The 12,549-nt window shown below is 36.8% G+C and overlaps 2 protein-coding genes across 3 annotated transcripts in view; one reads left to right on the plus strand and one right to left on the minus strand.

Annotated features, from left to right (window-relative positions):
* Window positions 1-3,253, plus strand: part of LOC133647036 (membrane-associated guanylate kinase, WW and PDZ domain-containing protein 2-like) — a 227,141-nt gene extending 223,888 nt beyond the window's left edge. Inside the window, exons 22-23 of one of the 2 annotated variants that reach the window (XM_062043086.1) lie at window positions 79-114; window positions 2,121-3,253. In XM_062043086.1, the coding sequence (XP_061899070.1) occupies window positions 79-114; window positions 2,121-2,749 (665 nt within the window). In that variant the 3' untranslated portion in view covers window positions 2,750-3,253. The remainder of the gene's footprint in view (window positions 1-78; window positions 115-2,120) is intronic. The other variant, XM_062043087.1, reaches the window with a different exon arrangement.
* An 8,644-nt stretch (window positions 3,254-11,897) lies between these two features.
* Window positions 11,898-12,549, minus strand: part of LOC133647040 (endoplasmic reticulum-Golgi intermediate compartment protein 2-like) — a 28,272-nt gene continuing 27,620 nt past the window's right edge. The window contains exon 13 of the mRNA XM_062043095.1: window positions 11,898-12,173. Within this exon, the coding sequence (XP_061899079.1) occupies window positions 12,075-12,173 (99 nt within the window). The 3' untranslated portion in view covers window positions 11,898-12,074. The remainder of the gene's footprint in view (window positions 12,174-12,549) is intronic.

Below are 12,549 nucleotides of genomic sequence, written 5' to 3' on the forward strand. Positions count from 1 at the left end.
TAATACTTGGAAGTGTTGTTTTTGGGAGTGGAACCACTGGCATATATGTACTGTGGGCTTTTACTTGCCTTCCCTCAGGAATGGTACCTTCCAACCTGTCCATGTGCATGAAAGGTGACACACTAAGCTCCCCCTATTTCTTCCTAATGGGCCACTCGAAAGACACGGTTTGTTCGCAGCTGCATGTCTTCTCTTTCTTCTCGCAGAGTGCTGTGCTTTGCATGCTCATGGCTCCACTGTGTGTGTGTGTGTGTGTGTGTGTGTGTGTGTTTTTGCACATGTGTTGTTTCAAGTCCGCCTGCTGGTGTTTGTGAATATAGAGCAGACCTGTAAAGCCCGTTAAGCTTTTCAATCTGGCCCGCCGGACATTCCCAAATCATTTTTTTTAGATCTTTAAGATGTAAAGTGTAGCTGCCGTTATGATGTGCAGTGATGTTTTCTAATGACCGTAAGTCAAGTATTTTGCATGATATACAAGTTACTATGGTAATCCAATGAGTTACTATGGTCATCTAATGAGTTACTATGGTCATCTAATGAGTTACTATGGTAATCCAATGAGTTACTATGGTCATCTAATGAGTTACTATGGTAATCCAATGAGTTACTATGGTCATATGGTCCTCTAATTAGTTACTATGGTAATCCAATGAGTTACTATGGTCATCTAATGAGTTACTATGGTCATCTAATGAGCTACTATGGTCATCTAATGAGTTACTATGCTAATGTAATGAGTTACTATGGTCATCTAATGTAATGAGTTACTATGGTTATGTAATGAGTTACTATGGGCATCTAATTAGTTACTATGCTAATCTAATGAGTTACTATGGTCACCTAATGAGTTACTATGGGCATCTAATGAGTTACTATGCTAATCTAATGAGTTACTATGGTCACCTAATGAGTTACTATGGTTATGTAATTAGTTATTATGGTCATCTAATTAGTTACTCTGGTCATCTAATTAGTTATTATGCTAATCTAATGAGTTAGTATGATAATCTAATGAGTTACTATACTAATCTAATGAGTTACTATGATAATCTAAAGAGTTACTATGGTCATCTAATGAGTTACTATGGTCACCTAATGAGTTACTATGGTTATGTAATTAGTTACAATGGTCATCTAATGAGCTACTATGGTAATGTAATTAGTTACTATGGTCATCTAATGAGTTACTATGGTCACCTAATGAGTTACTATGGTTATGTAATTAGTTACAATGGTCATCTAATGAGTTACTATGGTTATGTAATTAGTTACGATGGTCACCTAATGAGTTACTATGCTAATGTAATGAGTTACTATGGTTATGTAATTAGCTACTATGGTCATCTAATGAGTTACTATGCTAATGTAATGAGTTACTATGGTTATGTAATTAGCTACTATGGTCATCTAATGAGTTACTATGGTCATCTAGTGAGTTACTATGGTCATCTAAATAGTTACTATGGTCATCTAATTAGTTACTATGGTCATCTATTTAGTTACTATGGTCATCTAATTAGTTACCGTACTATGGTAATGTAATTAGTTACTATGGCATTAGTTACTATGGCTACCAAAAGCACCTTATTGCAGGTCAACTTGCCAAGGGACATGTAAGCAAATATTAACATTGCTGTATGTATACTTTTGACCCAGCACATTTTCAGTACACCCATAATAAATTCATAAAAGAAGCAAACTTCATTCATGTTTTTTGTGAGCAACAAGTATGTGCTCCAATCACTACATCACAACAAAATAAGCGTTGTAGAAAGTATTGGAAACTCAAGTCAGCCATGACATGATGTTCTTTACAAGTGTATGTAAACTTTTGACCAAGACTGCATATTATCATAGGAGGACGAGGGATAGCTGAACATGCTAACTAATATAAACATGTGAAGGAATGACATTATATACAAAATAGTGACGGTAGACGGCCAGAGTTTTCTGAAAATGTTCCTCAGAAGTAGTTGATGTCATGCATGATATTTCCCTCTAACATTTTAGTTTGAAGGTGTTTAGCTGGAATGTCCCAATACTTTTGTCCATATTTGCATGCGATCCATACAATGTTTTTTTTCCCCCCTCCCTTCAAGATTCTCTCTGGTGTCCCACAGACTGTGTCGGCCCCTGGGATGCCCTTTCTACAATCCACTCTACCCTGCAGGAAGTGACCCTGGAAGCCCACCAGAGTCCATTGCCTTCATCCCATCCGGCCGCATCCCTGGATTCCCCTCATCAGCTCCCTCAAGAGGCCAAAGCGTGCATGACGGCGGACACAAGCCCGCCAGTGACAGACCACGGCTCCTCGGCTCGAGGGGCCGCAGGTGGCAGGTCCACCCAGCAGAAGTGCAGCGTCAGGGGGTCCGCGGAGGCGGACAGGCCGCCCCGGGCTTTGGGGAGGCCCGCTGACGCACGGGAGCGCCAGTGCTCGCCGTGCTGCGACAGGAAGGCCACCAACACCCAGACGGCGGGCACTCTCTGGCCGTGGGACCCTTACGTGAGCCTCACTTCCAACGGCGCCTCTCTGGCGGGCGGAGACGCGCACCCGAGCCTCCAGGAGAGGCTGCCGACCAGAGGCCTTCGCCCCAGAGAGGAGGAGCGCTCCGGGGGCCACCTGGGGCTCTGCTGTCCCTCTAAAAGCGGAGGAGAACCGCCGGCGAGGAGCGCGGGGTCTTGGAACATGCCTGGGCCGGATAAGCTGCCGGGCACCCTGAGGTCCTGGACCTCCACTGTCAGCAGGTAGAAAGGATCCTCGGGACAAAATCCTCTCCATTCCTCTCCTCATTAGTTCCTTCATTTTACCAGATGATTCTGACACCCACCACCTTAAAGACCACCCTGATGGAGAGCAGACTTGTGGTGGACATGCCTCTGAGTAAATACCGTCCAAGTCAACAATATGTACATGTGCTGTTTTGTCCTTCAAACAAGAAGAGGAGAACCAACAAAAAAACAAAAAAAAAACAGTTCTCAACCTGGGCCTCGACTACATATCAAAACCACGTCACCAAAACGGTGACCCCCCCCCCATGGAGGAGGTTTTGTGCATGACACTCGCAAAACAAGGACCACTTCCTTCGCCCTTGTTTTCCCTATGAAAGTGAACACACCTCTGAGTTATGTACACAACTCAATCATAACCATGCAGTCATTATTATTATTATAAACCTGTTGTATTCATTTAAAGTAGGGAGGGGGGGAAGCATCGTCCAAGTCTATATTGCCCTTTTTTTTAACCTGTGCTATGTGTACCACATCACTGTGCACATAGCAGGAAGTGCGAGGGAAGAGCGTGGACGGGGGCGGGGCGGGGCGGGAGTGCCTTACACTAAACTCCTCTGATGGCGACACATATCAGACGTCACATGTCAAGTGTTGTAGCGTGACCGTTAAGAACCGGTGGGACATTCTGCGCCAGGCGGAACCTCCAAGGTGGGACGAGTGTAACCTCGCCGTCGAGCGGCGTTGACGTTAAAGAGTCGTTAATTGGTTCCAGGTCTGACCCTAGGTAAATGAATTTCCGCAAAAGTAGTACCGTATGCATAATAAAGAAGGGAAAAAAACTAGGGATGTCCGATATCGGCCTGCCGATATTATCGGCCGATAAATGCGTTAAAATGTAATATCGGAAATTATCAGTATCGGTTTTTTTATTATCTGTATCGGGGTTGTTGTTTTTTTTTTAAATTAAATCAACGTAAAAAACACAAGATACACTTACAATTAGTGCACCAACCCAAAAAACCTCCCTCCCCCCATTTCTTTCTGTTATCAATATTCTGGTTCCTACATTATATATCAATATATATCAATACAGTCTGCAAGGGATACAGTCCGTAAGCACACATGATTGTGTGTGCTGCTGGTCCACTAATAGTACTAACCTTTAACAGTTATTTACTCATTTTTATTAATTACTAGTTTCTATGTAACTGTTTTTATATTGTTTTTTATTCAAGAAAATGTTTTTAATTTAGTTATCTTATTTTATTATTATTTTTAAAAAGTACCTTAGCTTCACCATACATGGTTGTCCAAAGTAGGCATAATAATGTGTTAATTCCACGACTGCATATATCGGTTGATATCGGTATCGGTAATTAAAGAGTTGGACAATATCGGAATATCGGCAAAAAGCCATTATCGGACATCCCTAAAAAAAACATATATAAGTCGCACTAGAGCAGGGGTGTCCAAACTTTTTCCACTTTTTCTACACACGGAAATATTTAAGCATATAGGGGCCATTTTGATATTTTCCATTTTCAAACCATAACAAATTATATAGATTTTTTATTTTTTTTAAACCTTTAGGGCCCCCGGGGACCAGTCAAGGGTCAAGGGTCTCAGTAATTAAAATGTTAAAAATAAGTCAAATTATTATTTTATTTTTTTACAGTATATCTCTATATCAACTTCAGGTTGATATCATGTAAAAAAAAAAACAGGTTTTATGTAGATATTATCGGCCGATATATGCGTTAAAATGTAATATCGGAAATTATCGGTATCGTTTTTTTAATTATCGGTATCGTTTTTTTGGGGGTTTTTTTTATTTTTATTAAATCAACATAAAAAACACAAGATACACTTACAATCAGTGCACCAACCCAAAAAATCTCCCTCACCCCATTTACACTCATTCACACAAAAGGGTTGTTTCTTTCTGTTATTAATATTCTGGTTCCTACATTATATATCAATATATATCAATACAGTCTGCAAGGGATACAGTCCGTAAGCACACATGATTGTGTGTGCTGCTGCTCCACTAATAGTACTAACCTTTAACAGTTATTTACTCATTTTCATTAATTACTAGTTTCTATGTAACTGTTTTTAATATTGTTTTACTTTCTTTTTTATTCAAGAAAATGTTTTTAATTTAGTTATCTTATTTTATTATTATTTTTAAAAAGTACCTTAGCTTCACCATACCTGGTTGTCCAAATTAGGCATAATAATGTGTTAATTCCACGACTGCATATATCGGTTGATATCGGTAATTAAAGAGTTGGACAATATCGGATATCGGCAAAAAGCCATTATCGGACATCCCTAAAAAAAACATATATAAGTCGCACTAGAGCAGGGGTGTCCAAACTTTTTCCACTGAGGGCCACACATGGAAAAATTTAAGCATATGGGGGCTATTTTGATATTTTCCATTTTCAAACCATAACAAATTATATAGATTTTTATTTTTTTTAACGTTTAGGGCCCCCCGGGGACCAGTCAAGGGTCAAGGGTCTCAGTCATTAAAATGTTAAAAATAAGTCAAATTATTATTTTATTTTTTTTACAGTATATCTCTATATCAGGGGTCACCAACCTTTTTGAAAGCAAGAGCTACTTCTTGGGTACTGATTAATGCGAAGGGCTACCAGTTTGATACACACTTCAATAAATTGCCAGAAATAGCCAATTTGCTCAATTTACCTTTAACTCTGTTATTATTAATAATTAATGATATTTACACTTAATTGAACGGTTTAAAAGAGGAGAAAACGAAAAAAAATGACAATTAAATTTTGAAACATAGTTTATCTTCAATTTCAACTCTATAAAATTCAAAATTCAACCGAAAAAAAGAAGAGAAAAACTAGCTAATTCGAATTTTTTTGAAAAAATTAAAAAAATTATTTATGGAACATCTTTAGTCATTTTTCCTGATTAAGATTAATTTTAGAATTTTGATGACATGTTTTAAATAGGTTAAAATCCAATCTGCACTTTGTTAGAATATATAACAAATTGGACCAAGCTATATTTCTAACAAAGACAAATCATTATTTCTTCTAGATTTTTCAGAACATTTTTAAAAGAAATTAAAAAGACTTTGAAATAAGATTTAAATTTGATTCTACAGATTTTCTAGATTTTCCAGAATATTTTTTTTGAATTTTAATCATAATAAGTTTGAAGAAATATTTCACAGATATTCTTCGTCGAAAAAACAGAAGTTAAATTATTTATTATTCTCTACAATAAAAAAATAAATTTACTTGAACATTGATTTACAGTGTCAGGAAACAAGAGGAAGGAATTTAAAAGGTAAAAAAGGTATATGTGTTTAAAAATCCCAAAATAATTTTTAAGGTTGTATTTTTTCTCTAAAATTGTCTTTCTGAAAGTTATAAGAAGCAAAGTAAAAAAATTAATTCATTTATTTAAACAAGTGAAGACCAAGTCTTTAAAATATTTTCTTGGATTTTCAAATTCTATTTGAGTTTGTCTCTCTTAGAATTAAATATGTCGGGCAAAGTGAGACCAGCTTGCTAGTAAATAAATAAAATTTAAAAAATAGAGGCAGCTCACTGGTAAGTGCTGCTATTTGAGCTATTTTTAGAACAGGCCAGCGGGCTACTCATCTGGTCCTTACGGGCTACCTGGTGCCCGCGGGCACCGCGTTGGTTGATATCAAGTAAAAAAAAAACAGGTTTTATGCCTTTTCTGTCAAAGACAACTTTGTTTTTTATTGTAAAACTGAAATATGCAGTATTTGAATTCTTTAATATTTTTGAGTAAACACAGTGAAAAGTTAAATAAAATCCCACTAAATATATTTGGGATCCAAAAGATCTCCCACTCATAAAGTGATACATTTTTATTAGTTTTTTTTTTAACTTTTCACACTTAAATTACGAGATCAACTTCAGATATATCTGTCGATTTTACGTTTGAACTATTATTTTGTTTGCTTTATGCTCTTTTGTCAAATAAAACTTTGATGTTTTTATTTGGCAACCACACAATAAATGCAATATTTTTTCCACATAAAACATTTTAAAGTGACATTTTTTAAGTAATAATTCATTGTAACAGATTTTTTGTATTTTTTTTTTCAAGCAATGGCAAAAAAAAAGAAAAATAAACAAAGACAATGGAAAAAAAAACAGCCCGCATGGCAGTTTTGTGTCAACATTGCAACGTTTTCTTGTTAGATTTCACCTCATTCCATTTTTTAAAAATATTTATTTTTTATTTTTGCAATACTATCAATTTTGCAATTTTTGCAGAATGTGTGGGGGGCCGGTAAACGATTAGCTGCGGGCCGCAAATGGCCCCCGGGCCGCACTTTGGACACCTCTGCACTAGAGTATAAGTCGCATTTTTTGGGGAAATTGTATTTGTTTTCTGCTGCATATTTCACTACTTCCAGCTTGTAACCTGCCGTATATGATTTCCTTTTCGGTGCCATTTTTGTTCAGCTCTTCTTAGTTTTTATAAGTTACCGCTAGGGATGTCCGATAATGGCTTTTTGCTGATATTCCGATATTGTCCAACTCTTAATTACCGATACCGATATCAACCGATACTGATATATACAGTCGTGGAATTAACACATTATTATGCCTAATTTGGACAACCAGGTATGGTGAAGATAAGGTCCTTTTTTTTAAAAATTATAAAATAAAATAAGATAGATAAATTCAAAAAAAATTATTGAATAAAAAAGAAAGTAAAACAATATAAAAACAGTTACATAGAAACTAGTAATGAATGAAAATGAGTAAAATTAACTGTTAAAGGTTAGTACTATTAGTGGAGCAGCAGCACGCACAATCATGTGTGCTTACGGACTGTATCCCTTGCAGACTGTATTGATATATATTGATATATAATGTAGGAACCAGAATATTAATAACAAAAAGAAACAACCCTTTTGTGTGAATGAGTGTAAATGGGGGGAGGGAGGTTTTTTGGGTTGGTGCACTAATTGTAAGTGTATCTTGTGTTTTTTATGTTGATTTAATAAAAATTAAAAAAACAATAAAAAAAAACAAATGATATCGATACCGATTATTTCTGATATTACATTTTAAAGCATTTATCGGCCGATAATATCGGACATCTCTAGTAACCGCCAATGTTGAAATGATCAATTTTCATAGGCACGGAAGTAGTAGCAGGTAGCATCTTGTTTTTCCCACAATGCACTTCTGCCATGACCCGCCCCCGCCAAATTTTTATTGGTTGACGTGTGTGTGTGTGTGTGTGTGTGTGTGTGTGTGTGTGTGTGTGTGTGTGTGTGTGTGTGTGTGTGTGTGTGTGTGTGTGTGTGTGACGATTGCTGATACACGTCTAGTCTCTTACGTGAATGAGATAAATAATATTATTTGATATTTTACGGTAATGTGTTAATAATTTCACACATAAATCGCTCCTGAGTATAAATCGCACCCCACGGCCAAACTATGAAAAAAACTGCGATTTATAATCCGAAAAATACGGTAAATCAAATATTTCTAGAGATGTCCGTTAATGGCTTTTTGCCGATATTTCGATATTGTCCAAGTCTTAATTACCGATTCCGATCTCAACCGATACCGATATATACAGTCGGGGAATTAACATTAACAGCATTATTTTTTTTAACATGCCTCAAAACAGCAGCTTGGAATTTGGGACATGCGGGGGAGGGGGAGGGGGGGTGTTGAGGTAGGGGGGGGTGTATATTGTAGCGTCCCGGAAGAGTTAGTGCTGCAAGGGGTTCTGGGCATTTGTTCTGTTGTGTTTATGTTGTGTTACGGTGCAGATGTTCTCCCGAAATGTGTTTGTCATTCTTGTTTGGTGTGGGTTCACAGTGTGGCGCATATTTGTAACAGTGTTAAAGTTGTTTGTACGGCCACCCTCAGTGTGACCTGTATGGCCGTTGACCAAATATGACTTGCATTCACTTGTGTGTGTGAAAAGCCGTAGATATTATGTGACTGGGCCGGCACGCAAAGGCAGTGCCTTTAAGGTTTATTGCCACTCTGTACTTCTCCCTACGTCCGTGTACCACTCTGTACAGCGGCGTTTTTAAAAAGTCATAAATTTTCCTTTTTGACACAGATACCGATAATTTCCGAACAGATACCAATAATTTCCGATAATTTCTCATAATGTTAATAACCTAATTTCAAATGTAAACAGATTTTTTTTATGCTCTCGCTATGGAAATATTCGATTTACTACTTTGCGGAAATTCAATTACCAGTGTCAGACCTGGAACCAATTAACGACAACTCCTTAACGTCAACATCACTTGATTAAGTTACACTTTTTTTTTTTGCTTGACTTTTACAATGGTGCTTAACTTATTTTTACACTTGCATGACAGTAAAAAAATGGAATACGGACTAAAGGGAAACTGTACTTTTTTTTGGAATTGTGCCTATCGTTCACAATCATTATGAAAGACATGACAAATTGATTTTTTTTATGCATTCTAAATATTCAACGTACACGGAGCCAATGGGTGCTCCACTATTCGGCCCATAAAATTCAATAAATAACCATTCAAATACAATACTCCATTTACATTTGGTGACTTGAATATTGACAAGGATTAGTGATATTGTTATTATAAGCGCTAACGCAGACAAATTATTTATAGCTGCGACGTTATCACTTCCTATGTTTACAAAGTAGATGGCCGAGAATATAATCTGACAAGTTGGGACACTTTGACAGGCGTTTAGGACCTGGAACTGGTGAGAATGACACGAAAAGCACTTGTCCGCCCCCCCTGATCCCAGTGATTATGACACATTCATCTAATTTAGAATATATGAACATCCGAGCAGTCTGCATCCTGATGACAGCAGACATTGTGCAGCAAGTGATGTTTTATTATGCTCTCATGAAGTCTGCAGTGAGTAATAATCAGTGACGAAGAAAAAAAACCAGCGAACGATGTGATGCGTTTACGTATGCTTAAAATGATCAAAATAGGGAAAAATTAAATGTTAACCTCCGCTACGGACAGGCTAACCTCAGAGGACAAAGCTACGAACAATGGGAGACCGGGCTTTCTGCTCCGCCGCTCCCAGTCTGTGGAACGCTCTCCCTGACCACCTGAGGGCACCACGGACTGTGGATGCTTTTAAAAAAGGCTTAAAAACCCTTCTTTTTAAAAAAGCCTTTTTTTTAGATATATGCATACTAGTTTTAGCTATTTGGCTGTTCTAGTTTTTATTTTTATTAGTTTTTTTTATTATCTTTTTATTTTTTTTAATACACTAGCACTTTGAGGTTGTTTACTCATTGTAAAGTGCTTTGTACAAATAAAATTTATTATTATTATTATAAATTACTATATTACATACATACTTACATCATGTATATATAGGGATGTCCGATAATGGCTTTTTGCCGATATCCGATATTGTCCAACTCTTTAATTACCGATACCGATATCAACCGATACCGATATCAACCGATATATGCAGTCGTGGAATTAACACATTATTATGCCTAATTTGGACAACCATGTATGGTGAAGATAAGGTACTTTTTAAAAATAATAATAAAATAAGATAACTAAATTAAAAACATTCTCTTGAATAAAAAAGAAAGTAAAACAATATAAAAACAGTTACATAGAAACTAGTAATTAATGAAAATGAGTAAAATGAACTGTTAAAGGTTAGTACTATTAGTGGAGCAGCAGCACGCACAATCATGTGTGCTTACGGACTGTATCCCTTGCAGACTGTATTGATATATATTGATATATAATGTAGGAACCAGAATATTGATAACAGAAAGAAATGGGGGGAGGGAGGTTTTTTGGGTTGGTGCACTAATTGTAAGTGTATCTTGTGTTTTTTATGTTGATTTAATAAAAAAAAATTTTTTTAAAAACGATACCGATCATTTCCGATATTACATTTTAACGCATTTATCGGCCGATATTATCGGACATCCCTATGTATATATATTACATGTTATTATAAATGTTACTATATTACATATATACTTACATCATGTATATAAACCGTAATGGAGGTGTTTGGATGTTTTTAGGGGCTCCATTGTAAGCTGACTTTTGACCGCATTTATTTCATATTTAAAATGCAAAAACATTAAAATGCAAAAACAAACATCCACCGTCATGTCTCATAATGATTGTGAACGATAGGCACAATTCCCCCCCCAAAAAGTGCAGTTCCCCTTCAACTCTTCATCGTATCTTAGGGGAGTTCAAAACTGTCCATCTAACTTGCCTCTACAGATAATAGCAATGTTTTGATTGTGACAGTTTGACTCCGGAACAGATCATTTTTGTTTCCAATACTAACTAACCGGAGATTTATCGTTCCACCTTAGAGGTTCGTGCTTTTTGGCCATTTCTCAGCATATTGTAAAAAAATCCAAACAAATGGAATTTCAGTCACCATTGTGTGGAGATTTTGGATGTGCCTGAACGCATTATGTTTATTAGATGCGTAAAAAGTCTTAGGCCAACCATAGCTTTGTTTTAATTACTTTCTTCCACAGAGTCAGTATTTTCCATTTATTTCGCCTCATTTTAAGTGGTGTCCTTATTATTAGTTAACAATGCCGGTGCATGCTATACGACTGTGAGATGAATTCAAGTGTGTCGTTACAAACTGAGCTGATGACGGCCCAAGACTTTTGCACAGTTGGACCTTCACTCATTCAATGTCTCCGTTTGAGCAAGTGACGTGTATTATTAAGCAAGTTGCTTGGAAGAAAAAAAAAAGGTCAAATGTCAGAAAACGCTCCTCCCACCTCCGCCCCTTGCCTTTTGTGAGTCATTTTATACAGCGTGAAGATTAAAAAAAGCAAAATGCAAAGAGCAAACGGCACCCGTCCATCCCCAACCTGCATCGAGATCAAGTATCGTGTGTTGGTGTTGACCTGCTTCACCTTGTACAGCTGTATTCCTACAAATATGGGTTACTGTATCGTTGATACTGTAGTTTCAAAGACGTCAACAACTATTTTTATGAAATGCGACAGTACTGATATATTACATTTTGCTATTGAAAAATGTTGGAAAAAAAAAACAAAAAAAAAAACCTTGTTTACCGAAAGATATTCTGAAATCCTGTCAAATAAACTTCTTGACATGGTGGACAAGAGATTGTTTTACTTGTCATGACAATACAGAAGATATAACAAGATATCAAGATTTGATTTAATAAACGTTTACACATAGGCACCTTTTGTGTGTGTGTGTGTGTGTGTGTGTGTGGTATTAATGTTAACACACTGTCATTTGTGATAATACGGGACTTTATCTTTTTTTTTTTTAAGGTGACATTATTTAGCTTTCAAGAAGAGCAAGATGTCAGCTGACTCACAACTGAGTTGGACTCCGCAGGAGGAGGCGGGGCTTGATGGTTGGTCTGCTGCGCACCGGGATTCTCCTCCTGAAACGATAAAATATATCAATCAATCAATCAATGTTTATTTATATAGCCCAAAGTCTCAAAGGGCTGCACAAGCCACAACGACATCCTCGGTTCAGAGCCCACATAAGGGCAAGGAAAAACTCACAACCCAGTGGGACGTCGATGTGAATGACTATGAGAAACCTTGGAGAGGACCGCAGATGCGGGGCCTTGTAAAAAAAAAAAAAAAATCATTGTATGTGATTGGATAAACCACTTCTCCGTTAGAGATGTCCGATAATTGCTTTTTTGCTGATATCCCGATACTGTCCAACTCTTAATTACCGATTCCGATATCAACCGATACCGATATATACAGTCGTGGAATTAACACATAATAATGTGGTTAGAGTGT

Source organism: Entelurus aequoreus, linkage group LG03, assembly GCF_033978785.1.
Source record: "Entelurus aequoreus isolate RoL-2023_Sb linkage group LG03, RoL_Eaeq_v1.1, whole genome shotgun sequence".
Classification (NCBI taxonomy): Eukaryota; Metazoa; Chordata; class Actinopteri; order Syngnathiformes; family Syngnathidae; genus Entelurus; species Entelurus aequoreus.